Source organism: Theropithecus gelada, chromosome 3 (genome assembly GCF_003255815.1).
Source record: "Theropithecus gelada isolate Dixy chromosome 3, Tgel_1.0, whole genome shotgun sequence".
Lineage (NCBI taxonomy): Eukaryota > Metazoa > Chordata > Mammalia > Primates > Cercopithecidae > Theropithecus > Theropithecus gelada.
In genome coordinates, this window is record NC_037670.1 from 131634799 (window position 1) to 131654438 (window position 19640).

At 35.8% G+C, this 19640-nt stretch overlaps 1 protein-coding gene across 2 annotated transcripts in view; it reads right to left on the reverse strand.

Annotated features, from left to right (window-relative positions):
- Window positions 1–19640, reverse strand: part of COG5 (component of oligomeric golgi complex 5) — a 365256-nt gene that overhangs the window by 51633 nt on the left and 293983 nt on the right. The window contains exons 15-16 of one of the 2 annotated variants that reach the window (XM_025381264.1): window positions 3715–3825; window positions 2164–2226 (exon numbers count right to left, since the gene is read on the reverse strand). In XM_025381264.1, coding sequence (XP_025237049.1) covers window positions 2164–2226; window positions 3715–3825 — 174 coding nt within the window. The remainder of the gene's footprint in view (window positions 1–2163; window positions 2227–3714; window positions 3826–19640) is intronic. The other variant, XM_025381265.1, reaches the window with a different exon arrangement.

The following is a 19640-nucleotide window of genomic DNA, read 5'->3' on the forward strand; positions in this document are numbered from 1 at the left end:
ACTTCTGTATCAATCATAAATGTGTAGAGAAGTACACTTTATGCAATTACATACGTGTATATATATTTATAAATGCTTATGTATTATGTATGAGGGCACAAAATAAAATGTACTTATTTTGGGTAGTTATCAAAAAATGTTTGATAGTTACTGCTAGAAGAAAAAAATATGGAATTATAGAAGAGTATCCATTCCCTGTCTGGAACCAAGAATGTTAAGACTTTAAGGCTTGTTGTATTGACCTGATGTTATGATCAACGATACGTATGCCAACCTTACTAAAAACAATTATTTTATTATGGAAAAATATTTAAAGCACATTGGGGGAAAAAGGGATATAGAGAAAGCATACAAGTGTACTTTTAATACATTGGGGGAAAATAGACTGTCTCCTTCTCTTACCCTCAATGAATCAATCCATTCATATATGAATTTAGTTATATTTTGGTGCCTGTTAAATCCTCATTCCCTGTAAATTCTAAAGCATTTGACTTTAGAAGCTCCCCTCCCCTCTAGGATTTGTGACACAGTATTCTCCTAATTTTCTTCCTTCTTCTGATTGTTCTTTCCTTGTTTCCTCTTTTCTCTAAATATGTGTTTCTCCTTAGGGTTTACTTGTAGACTTTCATCTCAATTTTAAAACTCTCCCTTAGAGATGTAAATCCAATATAATAGTTGAAATCTATTACCTTTGTGTAGGTTTATTGTACCATTTTATAGATGCAGAAACTAAGGCAAGAGAGAGCTTATTTACTTGTTTGAGGTCATTTGAGCTTATTTAACCATATAGCTGGTTAAATAGCTGAGATGGGATTCATATACAGGTAGTTTGGCTCCAGAGTCTATGCTATATGGCCTCAGTTACTTACTTACCAAGTACTGAATAAATATTAGCAAATAAAGGAATGATGGTGGCAAAGTGTAGTAGACATAACTCTTTAGAGTTAATGAGGTCTGCATTTACCAGCGATATGACCTTGAGCAAGATATTATTTCTAAGATGTATAAAGTGGGAATACAAATACATAACTTGAAGGGTTGTAGTAATATTTCAAAATGTACCTCTCTAGTACTGTTGTAAGAATGAATAATTTGCCTGCTTTTAAAAGAGATACTGTCAACTACATATGGCTCTGAATCTCATACCATTATTTTCTATGAAATTTCCTAAATAATAGAAAGGGGGTATACTTATGTTTGTATATAAAAAATGAGAATACATTCTGGTTTTATGCCTCAGTTTAAAGTGGCGTTTCTCAACCTTGGCATTACTGACATTTTAGACTGGAAAATTCTCTTATGAGAGAGGGGCGGGCATTGTCCTATGCATTGCAAAATGTTCAGCAAAATCCTTGGCCTCTACTCACTAGATGTCAGTAGCATCTCCACCTTGTCATGACAACCCAGAATGTCTCCAGATGCTGTCAAATGCCACCTAGGGGACAAAATGATTCTGGTGGAGAACCATTGCTTTACTGGAATAATACTGGGTTGTACTGCCATTAGATAAATACATGTAAGACTCCTGCTTCTAACAACAGGCCCCGGTGTGTGATGTTCCCCTTCCTGTGTCCAAGTGTTCTCATTGTTCAATTCCCACCTATAAGTGAGAACATGCGCTGTTTGGTTTTCTGTTCTTGCGAGAGTTTGCTGAGAATGATGGTTTCCATCTGCAACCATGTCCCTACAAAGGACATAAACTCATCCTTTTTTATGGCTGCATAGTATTCCACGGTGTAGGAGGGGGGAGGGATAGCATTAGGAGATATACCTAATGTAAATGACGAGTTAATGGGTGCAGCACACCAACATGGTACATGTATACATATGTAACAAACCTGCATGCTGTGCACATGTACCCTAGAACTTAAAAGTATAATAAAAAATAAAAAAGAAAATATAAACAACAACAAAAAAGACTCTTGCTTCTATATATATAACTGTCATAAGTAGAACACAATCTGTAGACACCAAAAGGGTCTATTTTTAAATTCTAGAAAACATAAACACACTCGTTATCTACTCTCTTTAGGATAATTATAAACATGCTACTTTTGTATATATACAGGATTCTGAATTATAAAATGTAACATTTCCCACTCAGCAAAACAAATAATCCTAAAACCACTTTGATCTATAGAGTCAAAGATTAAATTCTTTTACCTTTAGAGCTGAAATTACAGTTTGCTCAGCTGCCGGTGGGAATGAGCTCTGACTGGAAACAACCTAGAACAAGGTTTTGATCCAGTTATGGTTTTGCTTAAGTCTATTTCTGTAAATACTAATTTTCATCATAGCATAATAAAGCTGTTTCCACAAACTATATATACAATATTATCATTGCTTTATAGTAATATCTTATACATGATTTTAAAAATCAGTATTTATTAAGATAGGTTGAAAAATAATTTTGTCTATAAAGAAAATACATACTTCAAATAACAATAATAAATACTGAGAGCTAGGTTTCCTTTATTCATGTTACATAGGTTTTAATTATAAAGTTTAAACTGGAAAAAGTCAGAATAAAGCCATATTTACTCATTTCTTTCACTCATGTCTTTAGGCTGACTCTAATTTCCAACAAGTCTTTAAAATAAAAATGTCAGCATTTCAATTTTTACAAATCAATACAAACATCATGAAAATTTTGAAAATATCAATAAAGACATTTAAAGTAGGCTAGATAGAACACAATCTTTCCTTGCTTATGGTGCTTTGGAGTAATGATTAAAGAAAATGGAAAATACATCATTTAGTGTTTTTAAAATAATTTTTACCCTTCTGAGATTTCCCTATTAATAACTCTTTAACATGCCTTTTGTTTAGTGTGTAAAATACACATTTTTAGAAACCCCTAATTGATAAAAGGACTTGTTAAAATCTTTAAATAAGTGAGTAACAGTCACTTAGAATTATTCTAAAACACAATCTAGTATATTAAAGCTCATACTATAAGTCAAGTTTTCAAGAACATCATTTAACCATTAGCTTTCTTCAGGTCTTCTAAATTATTATCTTCCTATTTATAACATATTTCAAAAATGACCTATAGAGAATAATTAAGCACAAGCTACTCCAAAGTCACAGATGGACTTGGAAGTGTTGCTTTTTTAGTAATTAACAATACAGTTCACCTTAGACATAATATATGGAGGCAAACAAGTTAAGGTTCAGCCATTTCTTTTAAATGCCTAGTAGAAAAACAGCAAAATGAATACACATTATCTATTTGTAAGCATTCATCAGTGATTATATCATAAAAATTCAGTTTTTAATACAGTTCCTCCCTGACTTTTTAATGCAAAGATATTAATAGAACATTTTTGACATGTTGGAGGGCTTCAGCATTCTTATTCTGTCATCAGCTTTGCTATAATTTACTATCATCCACACTATATCAAATTACCCATTTCAATAAGTATGAAATATGTATGATTTGTCCTCCAATAATTTGCTCAATAAACTTAATTAACTTGAGGATCTACAGTTCATGTGTTTTAAACTGAATGTACAAACAAAAAGTCATACAAACAATGAAGGCCAGAATCAAAGACTGTTTAAAAGAGTTAACTCCTTAGTTTATGTTATAATCAAAATTTTTCATTGTATTCTTTTCCAAAGTATTAAATAACAATTTGTAAACTGTCCAAATTTGAGGCAAGAAGAAGAATTTAAAACTAAGTAAAAAAAACTTAATAAAATAAAAGTTACCTTTGTTACTGATTGGTGCAACTTATACAATGAATTCACTACTGCCACATTTCTTCTCTGTCCTTCAGTAAGAGGCCCAATCACCTGACTTGCATCTCCTTGTGTGGAGAGCTGTAAGAATTCAACATCGAAAGAATGTGTCAAAATGATAATTCACACACACACACACATACACATACACACACACACACACATTCTTTAAGGGGAGAGAAGTTCATGCCCCTCTGACAAAGAGAATGTTAACTGGAAATATTCAGGTCAAGTTAAAGCTTTGGACTTGAGGTAAAGCCAGCAATCTGTGTAGAGAAAACAACGTGGATGTGGAAGTACAATTGGTCCTGCATGGACGGCTCCGTTAATACTTCACAGCTGATGGACTCTTGAAGCAGGTGTGACCCAAATGCCCCATGTGTGCTATTATTTTGATATAATAACATAGTAATCCTAAGGAATACCTTCTGGCAACTGCCAACTGGGCTTCTTTCTATTCAAATACTCAGAAATAAGCCCGCAAATAAAGAAGGAGGAAAGGAGAGAAGAGAGAGAGGGGAAAGAGGGAAAAAGGGGATGGTTAGAGAAATAAATAAAAATAAACCTAACTCCCATGTATATTTGACAGCCATCCTAATACACTAATGAAATGAATGGTGCAAAGAGGGTATAACTTTGATTTTTTATAGATTAAAAAAAGCCCCAAATTATACTGTGTATAGATTATCAGTAGACGTGGTATTAAAACCTTTCTACACTTGACCTTTAATTTACTTCTAAATTCATGAGTTTTAGGGAAAGGGACATGGAATGCTTTATTATCTCTAACTGTCATGGTTCAAATTTAAGAAAAAATATATCAACCATTCTCATATTGATCAGATTTTAATCCAATCCTCTATAACAATTATTATTTAAAGATAAATTAAACTTGATCAGGACATAGGAAGCATAACCAAGTTAAACAACTCCAATTTATTTTGACTTTCCTCATGGACACAGATAATGACAAACTTGCAAACAAGCTGTGTTCTAAGGTGGTGACCTGAAAATATATTTATTTTCCTGTAGAACTATGTTAAAAAGATAATGCTTAAGCACTTACAAGAGTCCACAAAATCCAACTTAATCAATAATATGGTGAACTAATACTAATAGAAACTGAGCTCCCAAGAGAAAGCAAATGATGGGGTCTGTGCCAAGGTAAGGATGGGGAGAGGCTCCTGAATAAGGCACTCTGAAAGTGTAAGTGGCCATGGTGAGTGGCATCAGTGGGTATGGCAGACTTGGGGTGGGGGGGGTCAGATGCTAAATATACATCTGACTATAATGGGCATTTAAATGTTATAAGCTCTAGCTGTACAATTTTAAAAATCCAATCTCTCTTACTTCTCTTGAGAGTCTCTCCAATCAATTTTGAAGAACAAAGATATGGGAAAGGGAAAGAATTTTTATGTTATTTTATTTCAATTTGTTTTGTGTGCTCAGTATTTAATGAGGAGATATGCCTGCTGCTAGATATGTAAGAATTTTTATGTTATTTTATTTCAATTTGCTTTGTGTGTTCAGTATTTAATGAGGAGATATGCTTGCTGCTAGAAAAGGGTAGAGATCTTTTATTATTGAGGACTGATCATATTTTGGGGGTTTAAAAGTATAGACAGGTCCACGTCACACCCTCTTGGATGCTATTATCAGGAAGACAGGTAATAACAAATGCTGGCCAGGATGTAGAAAAACTGAACCCTCACACATTGCTGGTGGGAATGTAAAATTGGAGGAGCTGCTTGGAAACAATCTGGTCTTTCCTCAAAGGTAGATACAGAGTGACCATGTGACACAGCAGCTCAACTCCTAGTGATATATGTAAGAGAAATAAAAACATATGTTCACACAAAAATCTGTACACAAATATTCATAGCAGCATTTATTCATAATAACAAAATAGAAACCCAAATGTCAACCAACTGACAAATAAAATATAGAATAACCACACAATGGAACATTACTTAGCAACACAAAGGAATAAAGCTCTGATACATACTACAACATAGGTGAATTCTGAAAACATTATTCTATGTGAAAAAAACAACCACAAAAGCCATATATTAAATGGTTACATTTATATGAAATATCCAGATTAGGCAAATCTATATGTGCAAAAGTCGACTGGAAATTGCAGTGGGGCAGTGGTGTATATGAGGAGTGAGTGCTAACTGGTATGAGGTTGCTTATTGGGGTGATGAAATGTTTTAAAATTGACTGTGAATATACTAAAAACCACTGACTTGTACACTTTAATGGGTGAGTTATATGATATGTGAATTATATCTTAATAAAACTGTTTTTTAAAAAAGCATAGAAAGAATCCCAGGCTTCCAAGGTTATTGACTGATGCTCTGAGAACCTTGTGAAAATGAAGGTTAAGAGATGACTTAAGTACAAAAGACCTATAAAGCTATATAAAAAGAATATTATAGTTTTGGGTATAAAACGTTATTGACATAAAATAACAAAAAATGAAACGTCATTATGCCAAAAACAAAGAACAAAATAAAAATATCAAAGTGAAAATGTAAGTTTCCAAAAGACTGGAGATGTAAATAATCTGCTGCTTATCCTGATTTTACTGCACAGAATATAATCAGTCCAAGTCCAACACTTAGCTAAGTGGATGACTGTGTATCTCTCTCCAATACCACTCTTGTCGTAGTTTTTGTTTTTTTGGAAATATAGTCTCCCCTCAGTATACAAGGAGGATTGATTTCAGGACCATAACACCCACCCCCCCACCTAAATCCACACATATTCAAGTCCCACGGTGGGTCCTGAGGAACCTGTGTACAGCAAAAGTTGGCTCTCTATATATACAGGTTTTATATCCCATGAATATGGTACTTTTGATCTGCCTTTGGTTGAAAAAAATCTGTGTATAAGTGGACCCATGCCACTGTAATCTCAAATTTACAGAAAGTTGCAAAAATAAAAACAGTACGAGGAATACTGTATGTTCTCTATCTGGATTTACCGATTGTTACATTTTATCCCGTTTGCTTTATCATTTGTATTCTCTCTCTCTGTCACATACAGGAATGTGCGTAATTTGTTTCTGAATTATACATACATTATGGCCTTTTATATTTACCCTTAAATATTTCAATGTGTGTATTTCCTAATAAGGATATTTTCTTACAAAACCAAAGTTGTTATCAATTTCACAGATTTACATTGATGAAATACTTTTATCTGGCATCAGCCATGTCTCCAAAGAGTTCTGGTTCCTTTTAGTGGAAAATGGAATTAGAGACCAAGATCTGGGCACTAGGTTTGCTCACTGCTGTTGACCCCTGCTTCTTGATTAAATCAGCCTTCAAATAGATGATCCTTCCAATACAATGGGCTCTCAGTTCCTTGTCCTCTTCTCCTTCAACAATCTTACTATTCACTCCAACTCATTTATCTTCTTCCATGGTCACACTCTATAATCTTGCCATTATAATGACTGAACTCTTTCGAATCTGAGTTTAAGTATGCTACTCTCGGGCTGCCATTTCAAATCTTTCCCTTTGATTTTACTTATTTTTAATTTTAATTTCTGTGAGTACACAATAGGTAGATATATATTTACATTTCTCTTTGTTTTTTTTTTCTTTTTTTTTTTTTAAGACAGGCTCTCTCTCTGTCACCCAAACTGGAGGATAGTGGCATGTTCTTGGCTCACTGCAACCTTCGCCTACTGGGTTCAAGTGATTCTTGTGCCTCAGCCTCCTGAGTAGCTGGGATTACAGGCATATGTCACCATACCTGGCTAATTTTTGTATTTTTAGTAGAGATGGGATTTTGCCATGTTGGCTAGGCTGGTCTTGAACTCCTGGCCTCAAGTGATCCACCTGCCTCAGACTCCCAACATGCTGGGATTACAGGCATGAGCCACTGTACTGGCCATCCCTTTGATTCTAATTCCAATAATTCAGTAACCCCTTTAGACCTCCCAAATGTACCACCTTCTTATTCTATCTCGCAGGAGTCCCTGATACCCATGTCTTTGCTTCCTTCCTTTCTGGATTAGATTATGTTATGTTATTCATTATCATCAATTTCAGCAGTGAGCGACATCTTTTCAGCAGTGAGTGATATCTTGAGAGGAAATGGGATCCAGTATACCTGTGGAGATACTGGCTTTAAACTGGGGCCTGGAGAGTTCATTAGTTTTCAGAGAGCAGGCGGGGCAGGGTATTAAGAATACATATATCCATGGTCACTTAGGAAAATTCTAGTCCTGGGCGAAACCAAGTCAATGCCTGAATGTGAGAAGCTGAATGAGCTTCTCACCGGTTGGACTTTAAATCTATGATCACTTAACCAAGGTGGGTTCTTGATGTTGCCTGTCAATACTGTTAAATATCCCATTCATGCTCCTAAGCCCCTAGGAGATTGTTCCTCGCCTTCTCCTCATTTCTCTAATCTCCGACACCTCCTTCCCTCCTCCTTATTCTCAGTTGATGACTCTGCTGTATACTTCCCTGAAAAAACAGAAGCAATCAGAAAACTCATGTTCCCAGAATGTCTGCTGTCCCTACCACTTGCTAGCTGAGTGACTTGTAGCTTCAATTTCTTAATCTGTAACATGGAACTAATAATACAATTTATACCAAAGTATGTTATGTAAACTGTAAAATGCCTTTAAAATGGTAATACCATATATTTCTATCTCCAGACAATTCTATGTCTTATTCGTATTTTCTTTTCACTTTTCCTTTGCTTGGTTCCTTCCCCCAACCTCTAGTCTATCTCAGTACTGGCTAGGGACCAACTGAACAGATTAGCATTTAGGAATGAGAACCAAATGCCAGTGAAGCTGCCTGGAGTTACAGAGTAGGTTTTGCTCCATTTGGGTTGTGGTAACAAAGCATCTTGTACAAAGTAGGCACCTCAACTACTTCATAATCCTCCACTCATCTTCAGCCACTTTAACCTTTACTATCTCAAGCCATTTCCTGCAAGCTCCTTAAAATTGACATCACTAATTCATGTACATGTTCAGCAAGGTGTCTCAAAGTAGAAGATGCTTATTATATATGCTTGTTTTTTCAAAGCCTATCTTATTTGAGATGAATAAAATTGTACCAAGGTGCAAAAATACAGCTTGGCTGTAAAGCACTGAGAATGAGGGAACTAGAAAAGTGGGAGCAATAAGAGATTCAACATTGTAAAATAGGACAAATGTACATACTGGTTAATCATGTTACACTATTTCAATACAATCTGGAAAGATGTTAGAAACCAAAAGAGTTGCATTTGAGTTTATTTGCAAAACACACACACACACACAGACACACACGCACGTGCACACACAAGCAAGGAATGAGAGGGAATCCAAATGCTAAACAAATCCTTAAATAAAAATTAAAATAATTCTTATATGCAAATGACAAGATACACTGTTTTTTAAAATTTAATTATCTGAACAAAATATTCTTCAGAAATTCTAATTCTGTACATCTGCTCATTAGGAACAGCATGTGAATTCAATGTGTGAGAAATAACTGATGAGACTAGATAACTGAAACAATAAATTACATAGTTATAATAACATGAAGAATGTTTTTATATAACTGTTAATATGCAGATGAAATGACCAAAATCTCCCTAAACATCATGCCTGAGGACTAAAAGTAAAAGAAATAAAACTGACAATTCAAGGGATGAGTTGGATGACAACTTTAAGTTTCTATTAAGAAAATCTAAGAATTATTTGTGGGGAGTTATAAAGTTGATGACTCCAAAAAATGTCTAAAAAGAACAAAATAATATATTATAGATTACTTATAAACTACAAAAGGGTAAGTAAGTTACTTTCCAGATATTAAGGAAGCACTTCTAGTGGTCTATTTATGCCCACTCCCATGCATACAGAAGACATCAATAATCAACTGTGGCCCTTTTATGGTCTCTCAACATTGCACTCCAGGCAGTGACTACAAATCTCTAAGACTTGACCCAGGGCATAAAATCTATTGGCAATTCCTGATCTATATCATATCAGGTTTTTAGATATACAGTTCAATGATCCTCTAGGTCAAGAGATACTAAGGAGCAATATATTCCAAGAGCCTCAAAATTGCCACACCCTTACATATGTAAGAAAATATTGTAAGAAATATATTGTAAAAAAAATCCAGACAATGGAGCCAGGCAGGGTGGCTCACATCTGTAATCCCAGCACTTTGGGAGGCTGAGGCAGGAGAATTGCTTGAGCCCAGGAGTTTGAGACCAGCCCAGGCAACATGGCAAAACCCCATCTCTACAAAAAATACAAAAATCAGTTCGGTGTGGTGGTGCGCACCTGTAGGTCCCAGTTACTTGTGAGGTGTGAGGATGGTGTGAGCCCAGGAGGCTGAGGTTGCAGTGAGTCAAAATTGTGCCACTGCACTCCAGTCTGAGTGACAGAGCCAGATCCTGTCTCAAAACAACAACAGAAACCAAAAACGAACCCCAGAAAATGTATCATAAGAAAATAATACAGAAAAGTTTATACACAAAGATTATATTTATAAAACGGAGAAATTGGAAAACCCGACATATCTAAGAACAAGGGAAAGGTTGGGTCTATTAGGCAATTTTGAAAATGTATAGGAAAGGACAAATCTGTAGGTTCACACAGCAATTTGTCACTTTCCCAGCACATCAATCTAACTAAACTTTGAAAATAAAAGAAACTAATTTTCTTGAGTGCTAAAACTATCAGAAAATATTTTCAAGAAAATATTCCCACAGTGTATGTCACACTTTCCTGGTTTCATAAATAAGATACACAGAACATGGACCTGAAGAAGGCAAATTCTACTTAGGTTAACCATTATAAATGTTCACTAGTGTTTGAGCAGTGTGTTTATGCTGTTACATCTCTTCTCTGCTTTTAGTGACTTTATCCGAGCTTAGTAGGGTATATAGAGCTGCATTCCCCTTCATTCATTAAACAAACTTAGATTACTACCTCTTTTGATATTTGGTGTTTCCTATTCTTCTTTAAATTTTAGTGATTTGACGAGTCCTCCCCTTATTCCTAAGGTGTAAACTTTCTCTTTTTTGATCTTTTTTTGATATTCTTCCCTCATCTTGGTCTAATTCGCTTTGAAGTGGGAAACCAGAGGACTAACGATGTTAAAGCCGGGAGACTTTCCTATGAGTTACATGTGTGTACTTTAGTATATGGACACTGTAACATCAATTCTAGCAGTTCAGAGAATGAGTTCATTGCCTTCTTGGTTCTTAGTTATACCCTAGACTGTTAAATTTATCAAATATTTGACAATTTAAAAAAGAGGTTTTTTACTAGCTATTTACAAAATAAAGACAGGTATAATTGAACCACAGAACAGATTCAATGGTAAAGTTGTATCTTAACATCAGACTAAATCTTCACACAAAATCTGTTATTAAAGAGATGATAGCTAGAGATGGGATCCAGTTTGAACAGTTAATATATAACTGAAAAGTGAGAAACAAAATCATGTCTTGTTTATGCATGAGAGACGAACATGAACACCACACAGGAATAAAATACAGCTTTGTAATTCAAAGCTCTGTTGCTCAAACACCACCAATTCCCATTACACAAAGCCCCTGTCTCAACCTAACTTTCTCATTAACCTTCTCTAGATTTTCCATGTTCCTGTCAAAACCTCCACCCGGCAATACAGGGGGTAAGAAATGCAAACACAATTTGCTAAGAATGAATCATTTAATCAAATCTATTATCCTCCCTAAGAGCTTTTACTTTTCTTGAAAGGGTCATAAGCTTTTGAACAGCAGATAGAATTTCTACCTACTCATGACCTAAACACCGGCCTTGTTAATTAAATTTAGAGTCATAAGTCTGCATATTTCTAATTATTTGAAAAAGAAAGAACTGTTCACTTTCAGGTATGCTGAGATTTTCCCACTTTCCAATAATGAATACTATAAGTAATTTATTAACAACTTAAAAAATCCTTCATATCTACATGAAATGTAGAGAATAAGGCCTCTTTGATTTACAGTAATTTGATTATAGTACAAACTAAACTTCAAACTACAGAATTTCAAAAAAGAATGACAGTTTATTACTCTGAGGGATACAGAATAACTAAAATCCTAGCTTCCTAGTATTAATGCCTAATTAATCAATACAATTAAAAAAAAATAACTGGGGTAAGGGCCAGACATGGTGGCTTACACCTGTAATCCCAGCGCTTTGGGAGCTTGAGGTGGGAGGATCGCTTGAGGCCAGGAGTTGGAGACCAGCCTGCACAACATAGTGAGATCCCCACTCTATTTTTAAAAAAAAAATTAAAAATGTAATTAAATCTGTAATCTTACATGCATTATTACTTTTCATAGTAAGAAATTCTTTTTTGTTGTTTTTTTGAGATGGAGTTTCACTCTTGTTGCCCAGGCTGAAGTGCAATGGCACGATCTCGGCTCACTGTAACCTCTGCCTCCTGGGTTCAAGCGATTCTCCTGCCTCAGTCTTCTTAGTAGCTGAGATTACAGGCATGCACCATCACGCCTGGCTAATTTTGTATTTTTAGTACAGATGGTGTTTCTCCATGTTGGTCAGGCTGGTCTTGAACTCCTGAACTGAGGTGATCCGCCCACCTCAGCCTCCCAAAGTGCAGGGATTACAGGCATGAGTCACCGCGCCCGGCCTAAGAAATTCTTTATATATAGTCCAACAATAATCTTCAGTTCAACTAAAGTCCTAATAATAAAAAAGTGTATTACTGAACTCCAAGTTAATTAGGTTCTTTCTGTATATTGGTTTTAATATTAATGTTTACAATGTAAAACCAGGAAAAAAGGTTCATTACCTGATTGAAAGCAGGAATTCATTTTGTAAAACATGGCACTATTATATTTGTCATTCTATAATTGTGTTTGCCATAAATGGCTATAACAGTTTGAGAAAGTATCTCAAGAGAAGTAGTTTTAAAGGATATAATTCCAATGTGGCTTGACTGACCCTCTTCCCCACCACAGTCTCTCGTTTTGATAGTGGATTTGTCCATTTCTCTCTATAATTCTATCCACTTATGCTTTATTAGTCTGAGGCCGTGTTGTAACGTATATCATAATTCTTTGCCTTCCTAGTAAATTGTTCCTTTTCTCAATATGTGACCTTCACAATCCCTAATAATGCTTTCTGACTTAAAGTCTATTCTGTCTGATGTTAATATCGTTGTCAGCATTCTTCTGATTAGTATTTGCCTGAAATATTTTTTCTCCATTCCTTTACTTTCAGTCTTTATCTGTCCTTATATTTTAGGTATGTCACACGAAGCTGAATTCAGCCATTGATTCTATGCAAATCGAAAAATGTCAGTGGCCAGTTTAGTATATTTATATTTATTATGACCAGTGATGCATTTGTTGGAATTATTTTACTACCTTTTTATAAACTTTCTCTTATTTGTCATGATTCAATTTTTGCCTCTTTTGTTTCTGTATATTTTTCAGCCTTTTACTCAGCTGATAGTTTCCTTTTTTACCCTTTTCCATTAACTTAATTCTAAGTTACATATTCTATTTCTATTCTTTCAGTAGTCATAATTGTTAATATTATATTCAATTTAAGCCAGGCGCGGTGGCTCATGCCTGTAATCCCAGCACTTTGGGAGGCCGAGGCGGGGGGATCACGAGGTCACAAGAACGAGACCATCCTGGTTAACTTGGTGATACCCCGTCTCTACTAAAAATACAAAAAATTATCTGGGCGTGGTGGCAGGTGCCTGTAGTCCCAGCTACTCGGGAGGCTGAGACAGAAGAATGGCGTGAACCCAGGAGGCGGAGCCTGCAGTGAGCCAAGATCATGCCACTGTATTCCAGCCTGGGTGACAGCAAGACTCCATGTCAAAAAAAAAAAAAAAATTATATTCAACTTAATCCTGAACAATGACATGCATTTTAAAATGCTTTAATATCCATCACTCTTTCCTCATTTTATACCTTAATGTGGACTTGTATTTTAGTTCCATCTTACTTCTATGTTCCATATTAGTCACTATTCTAATTTTATGCAATTAAAGATTAGATTTACCTACATGTTTATCAATGTTTTGTGCTTATTATTACTTCCTGCATTCTAACCCTTCCTTTTTGCATTAGATTTCCTCCTTCTGCATTCAACCATTAAATAGCTTCCCCTTCATTCTGAGTGAAGGACAAAGCCCTTACTATAGCCTGCTAGAGCTGGCAGGATCTAGGGTTAAGGTTACATAGTTTCAAGGATGTCAGACTGGGTCACAAGGAATTCTGGAAAAGCAAGAGCATTTAATCAGTTTTAAGTCTGTCAGTATTCAAGAGTCCAGGCTTATAAGCAAGAGGATCTGGGGTTGAAGGTATCATTTTATGGTGGTATAACCAAAGTCCAGAACACACATTGCTTCAATAATTGCCAGGCTGCTACTGCCTTTTTAGGCACTTGGACTTGCCTCTTCAGTTCCATTCATTGTGATCAGTCCCTCTGAATACTAATCAAATTATTCCTTCTTGTAAAATCTTACATATGGTAAAAATTGAAACAGAACTGAAAGGCATAAACTTTTTCAGAAAGTTTTCTCTCTTGGGTTCTTAGCAAAGATAGTACTCACATATGCTTTTTTTTTTGAGACGGGACCTCCCTCTATTATTCTTACTGGAGTGCAGTGGCCATGATCTTGGTTCACTACAGCCTCTGCCTTCTGGGCTCGAGTGATCCTCCTGCCTCAGCTTTCCAAGTATCTGGGACATCAGATATGTGCCACCACATCCCGCTAATTTTGGTATTTTCAGTAGAGATGGGGTTTCGCATGTCGCCCAAGTTCGTCTTGAACTCCATGGCTCAAACGATCCACCTGCCTTGGCCTCTCACAGTGCTGGGATTACAGGCGTGAGCCATGTCGCCCAGCCTCACGTATGTTTTGAAGTACCAAAAGTGAACATAAAAAATCTAGACCCAAGAAAAGAAAGATGTTACACACACACACACATACACACACACACACACACACACACACACACACACACACACCTCTTTACTCCTTCGTTTTCTCCAAACTTCCAAAATATATACTACATTTAGTTTTGGTAATGTTATTTTAGGCAGTTGATGTTTAAACTGGAGAAAAGTGGCTGTTTGGTAAAATTAATTGTTTAGTGTAAATTTTAATATACTGTGACTGTCTATATGTGGGACTGTTTCTCTTTCAATGTTCCATTTTTCTATACCTGTGATAATACTTTATACTTCATTATCTTAACTGGAACTTTTTTTTTTTTTTTTTGGTAGAGATGAGATCTCACTCAATTGCCCAGGATGGTCTCAAACTCCTGATCTCAAGTAATTCTCCCTCCTCAGCCTCCCAAAGTGCTGGGATTTACAGGCGTGAGACACCACACCTGGCCTTTACTATAACTTTATGAGTCTTCTTATCTAGTAGAACAAATCGCTCTGCATTGTTCCTCTTCTTAAAAAAGTGTCTTCATTGCCAAGTGTGGTAACTCATGCCTGAAATCTCAACTACTGGGGAGGCTGAGGCAGAGGATCCCTTAAGCTACAGTGAGCAAGGATCATGACATTGCATCTAGCCTGGGCAACAGAGCAAGACTCCATCTCTTAAAACAAGTGTCTTGGTTATTCTTGACATTTCTGTATTTCTGTAAAAATTTAACAATCAACTGATCAACTTTTTTTAAAGTTAGAATTTTTATTGGAATTACATCAAATCTATAGATCAATTTCAGAAGAATCAACCTCCATATAATACTGAGTCATCTAATACATGAATAGCACATATACCATCATTTAAAAAATTCTTCAATTTCTCTCAATACAACTTATAGTTTTAGTGTAAAGTCTTGCCCATATTTTGTCAAATTATTCCTAGAATTTTTGCTGCCATTGTACAATGGCATTTCTGTACAATGTACAATGTACATTGTACAATGCCATTGTACAATGTACATTGTACAATGCCATTGTACAATGGCATTTCTGCTGCCATTGTAAATAGCCTTTTATAAAGTGAATTCTATTTTCTGTTTGTAGCTGGTGGATAGAAATAGGTGGTTTTCAGTGATACCTTGTATACAATGATTTTACTAAAATCATAATTCTAGAATATGCTTTTGGCTTTAATCATGTTCTCTATTTTTTTTAAACTTGATTGTTTTCTGCTCTCATCTTTATTATTTCCTTCTTATGTGTTATGGTTTAATTTGCTCTTTTTTTCCTCTCTCTCTTTTTAGTTTGTTAACGTAGAAGATTAGATCCTTGATTGAGATCTTTTTTCCTCCCCAATAAAAGTATTTAATGATTTGAACTTTGCTGAGTTAGCTGCATCCTACAAATGCTAATACATTTGTTCTATTTGCATTTTTATTTAGCTCGAAATATTTTTTTAAAATATCCCTCTTTGGCCTATAGATCATTTAAATGTTTGCTGTTTAACTTTCAAATACCTGGGGGATTTTCCAGATAACTTTTAGTTACTTGAGGAGGAAGAATCACAGGCCTCTTTAAAATCTGTTAGAGCATTTTCCCAGGAAAATTCTGTGAAAGGAAAATAAATCTTGGGGCCCCCAAAATCACTAAGCTAAAGGGAAGAGTCAAGCTGGGAACTGCTTATGACAAACCTGCCTCCCATTCTATTCAGAGTCACCCCTCTGCTCAATGAGATAAATGTATATCTGATTGCCTCCTTTGGAGAGGCTATTCAGAAACTCAAAAGAATGCAACCATTTATTTCTTATCTACCTACGACCTGGAAGCTCCCTCCCTACTTTGAATTGTCCCGCCTTTCCGGACAGAACCAATGTTCATCTTACATATGTTGATTGATGTCTCATGACTCCCTAAAATGTACAAAATCAAACTGTGTTCTGACCACCTTGGACACATGTCGTCACGACCTCCGGAGGCTGTGTCTCTGCAAGTCCTCAACCTTGGCAAAATAAACTTTCTAAATTAACTGAGACCTGTCTCAGATATATGGGGTTCACAACTTCAAAAATATTTTGAAAAATACTTCTGTTTTCATAAAACTTGCAAATGGAACTAAGTTTTGTAAGTTTTATAATTTCCTAGGATCCACAAATCCCCTAAACCCATTGCCATTGCTAGATTATCAATTCCTGCCCTATGATACTGAATATGCTAAAAAGATTTTCTAAGAGATAGAGAAAGAGACAGAGGATTTTTCTTAATTCCCATTACAGAGAGAATCTTTCCATGTCACCATTTTTGCTTTTAGATATGTCTCAGAAAATACTCTAAACTGGCACAACCTAATACTAGTGAGTTGAATAAAAGCTGCTCAAAAGTGTGCTACATGTCTGATATAGCAAAGGATAATCAAAGACAATCCATAGCTTCTAAGATTCAAACAAGCTTGCTTATATTCAAATGAAGAGTTTTAGTTTGCATCCTAATTTTTAAAAGGAAGTCTTCCTCATTCTGGGTTTGTGCCTAATACATGTGTTGGGGGAGGGGTAGTTATAGTTGCCCCATTAATCATGCCTCCTTCCATATAATTACTGCAGGTCTCCAATTCAGAACTGTATCTAATGCTGGTAGCTGGTGTCACACTGGGATACTGCAGATGTAGTTCCTAAGCATGTTTTGGCCTTAGTTCCATTTGCAAGGCAATCTTGCTGTTTGTCGCACTAGGTTGATGCCTATAGCGGCCCTGGGCAGTAAACGCAGGTTTTCTTTAAATCTTATTATGAGTACAGCTATATCTTTAATGTGATATGCATTTGTATGTGGGTGTATGCTAGGAAGGAGGGTGCTCTAAGTAAACCACAGCCTAACTTTGACTAAATGTTGACAATTTTATCTCCCAGAAATATACTTTCAAATAGCATAATTTTTAAGCATACACGAAGGCATTAAATTATAGTTCATACCTTGGAAAAGGGTAGGATTAAAAGCTCTACTTGATCACTAATATGCTTCAACAGATATAAAAGCTCTATAGTGTTAGGACTTCCAATCCCAGTAAAAAATTGACTATGTAATTGACCAATTCTCTCAATGAGAACATCTGGAAAAACTAAATAACATATTTCAAAAATCTTCTTGATGGTATTGAAGTGATAACACGGCAGTTAAAAATTATGGTGCAAGATTCAATTACTCAATTTCTTTTCAAACTTCTAATACTAATATTTTCTAGGGTGGGTATGGAGGATTCCATTTACTCAGATACTAAAAAACTTCATATTCTGGAATGAAGAAAAAAAATTTTAAATGAGAAAGATAAAAAAAAAAAAGAAAAGGAAAAATGTTTGAATATTATATGCCTGTGGCAATGAAAAGAGGTTTAGGACAATAAAGATTAGAAAATGTGATAAGAGGTCAACATATATAATTTAAAAGTCATATAGAAAAAAGGCTTATGATTTTTATAGTAATATTAACATTAACTGAAATCATTAAGTAAATTACCATAGCAATGAATTTCTCTCTTCTTTGGCAGTGAAGGTGGTATCAAATGACATAAAAATTTAGCAAAAACACACCATTAGGATTCAAGTAGGGAGCGTACATCTTTGGGAATAAAAATAAAAGCTCAGCCAGGTGTGGTGGAGTTGCCTGTGGTCCCAGCTACTTGAGAGGCTGAGGCAAAAGGATTGCTCGAGCCGAGGAGTTTGGGGCTTTAGAGAACACTGGTTGCACCTGCGAATGAATACTCCCTGCATAACAGTCGGGCAATGTAGCGATACCCTGTCTGTAAATATTAAGAATTAAAATTAAAAAGGTTCATGAGCTCTCTTTTTTCATTGTTACATGCTCTCAATTTGGCTTTGTGACAGATGGCATAATTCGTCCCAATTCTTCACCAACTTTGTATGTACATTCTTTGCTACTTAATTTTGTACTGTGGAGGGGTTGTTTTGGTGAGTGAGACTTATGGGAATATTTTCTCTCCTGCGCCCTGTCTTCATCATGAGATCAGGCCCAGGATAGCCTGCTGCAGGATTAGAGATACATATAACAGAGCAGAGTTTTAATATGGTTAAGGCCAGCCTAGAACAGCAGCCAGCCAGTCTTGTGAGTAAACCCAGCCAACCTCAGTAAAGCCACCTAGCTAGTCCCCATATGACCCGAGAAGCATGAGCAAAAATGCTTACTGCGTGTCACCCATGTCAACAGCGGTTGTCAGTTACACAGCATTCTTATGACAACAGATAACTAACACAGACTTTGACTTGCTTTAACTAACAATTTCAAATTTTTTACTTTCTCTTGAAAATATTATTTGTCATTGCTCTCTGTCTTCAATATGATCTACTGACTCTTAGTCCTGACAGTTCGTCTAGTATTGATTTGCCACAGCCCCCGGAAAATGAAGCTCTTACAGGTCTAAGAAGCAAGTCAGAAAGCTATCTTTTTTTCTTCTGCTTTTGTAGACACAGGGTCTCACTATGTTGCCCCAGCTAGTCTTGGACTACTGGGCTCAAGCAATCCTTCTATCTCGAACTCTCAAAGTGCTAGGATTATAGGTATAGCCAGTGTATCAGGCCAGAAAGCTATCTTGAAGAAAGGATGAAGTAATCCCAAAACAGTCCAACGTAAGAAGAGAGGTAACAAAGAGTGGAAGGCTATCTAAAGGATCAAGAGGGCCAGGCGTGGTGGCTCACTTTGGGAGGCTGAGGTGGGAGGTCGCTTGAGGCCAAGAGTTCAAGACCAAGCTGGCCAACACAGTGAGATCCCCTTCTCTTAAAAAAAAAAAAAAAAAAAAAAAAAGGATCAAGAGGCTAGCCAGGTAACCTAAAGGGATTGGTGTGTTGTGTTTGTATTACAGTGAAAGTGCATTTGGTCAAAAAGACAAAACTGATTTGTTTCACCTGTTTGCACATAATATAAAAACTCTTCCAAGTGATTTCATATTTCCTTTGTGTTTTTTTTTTTT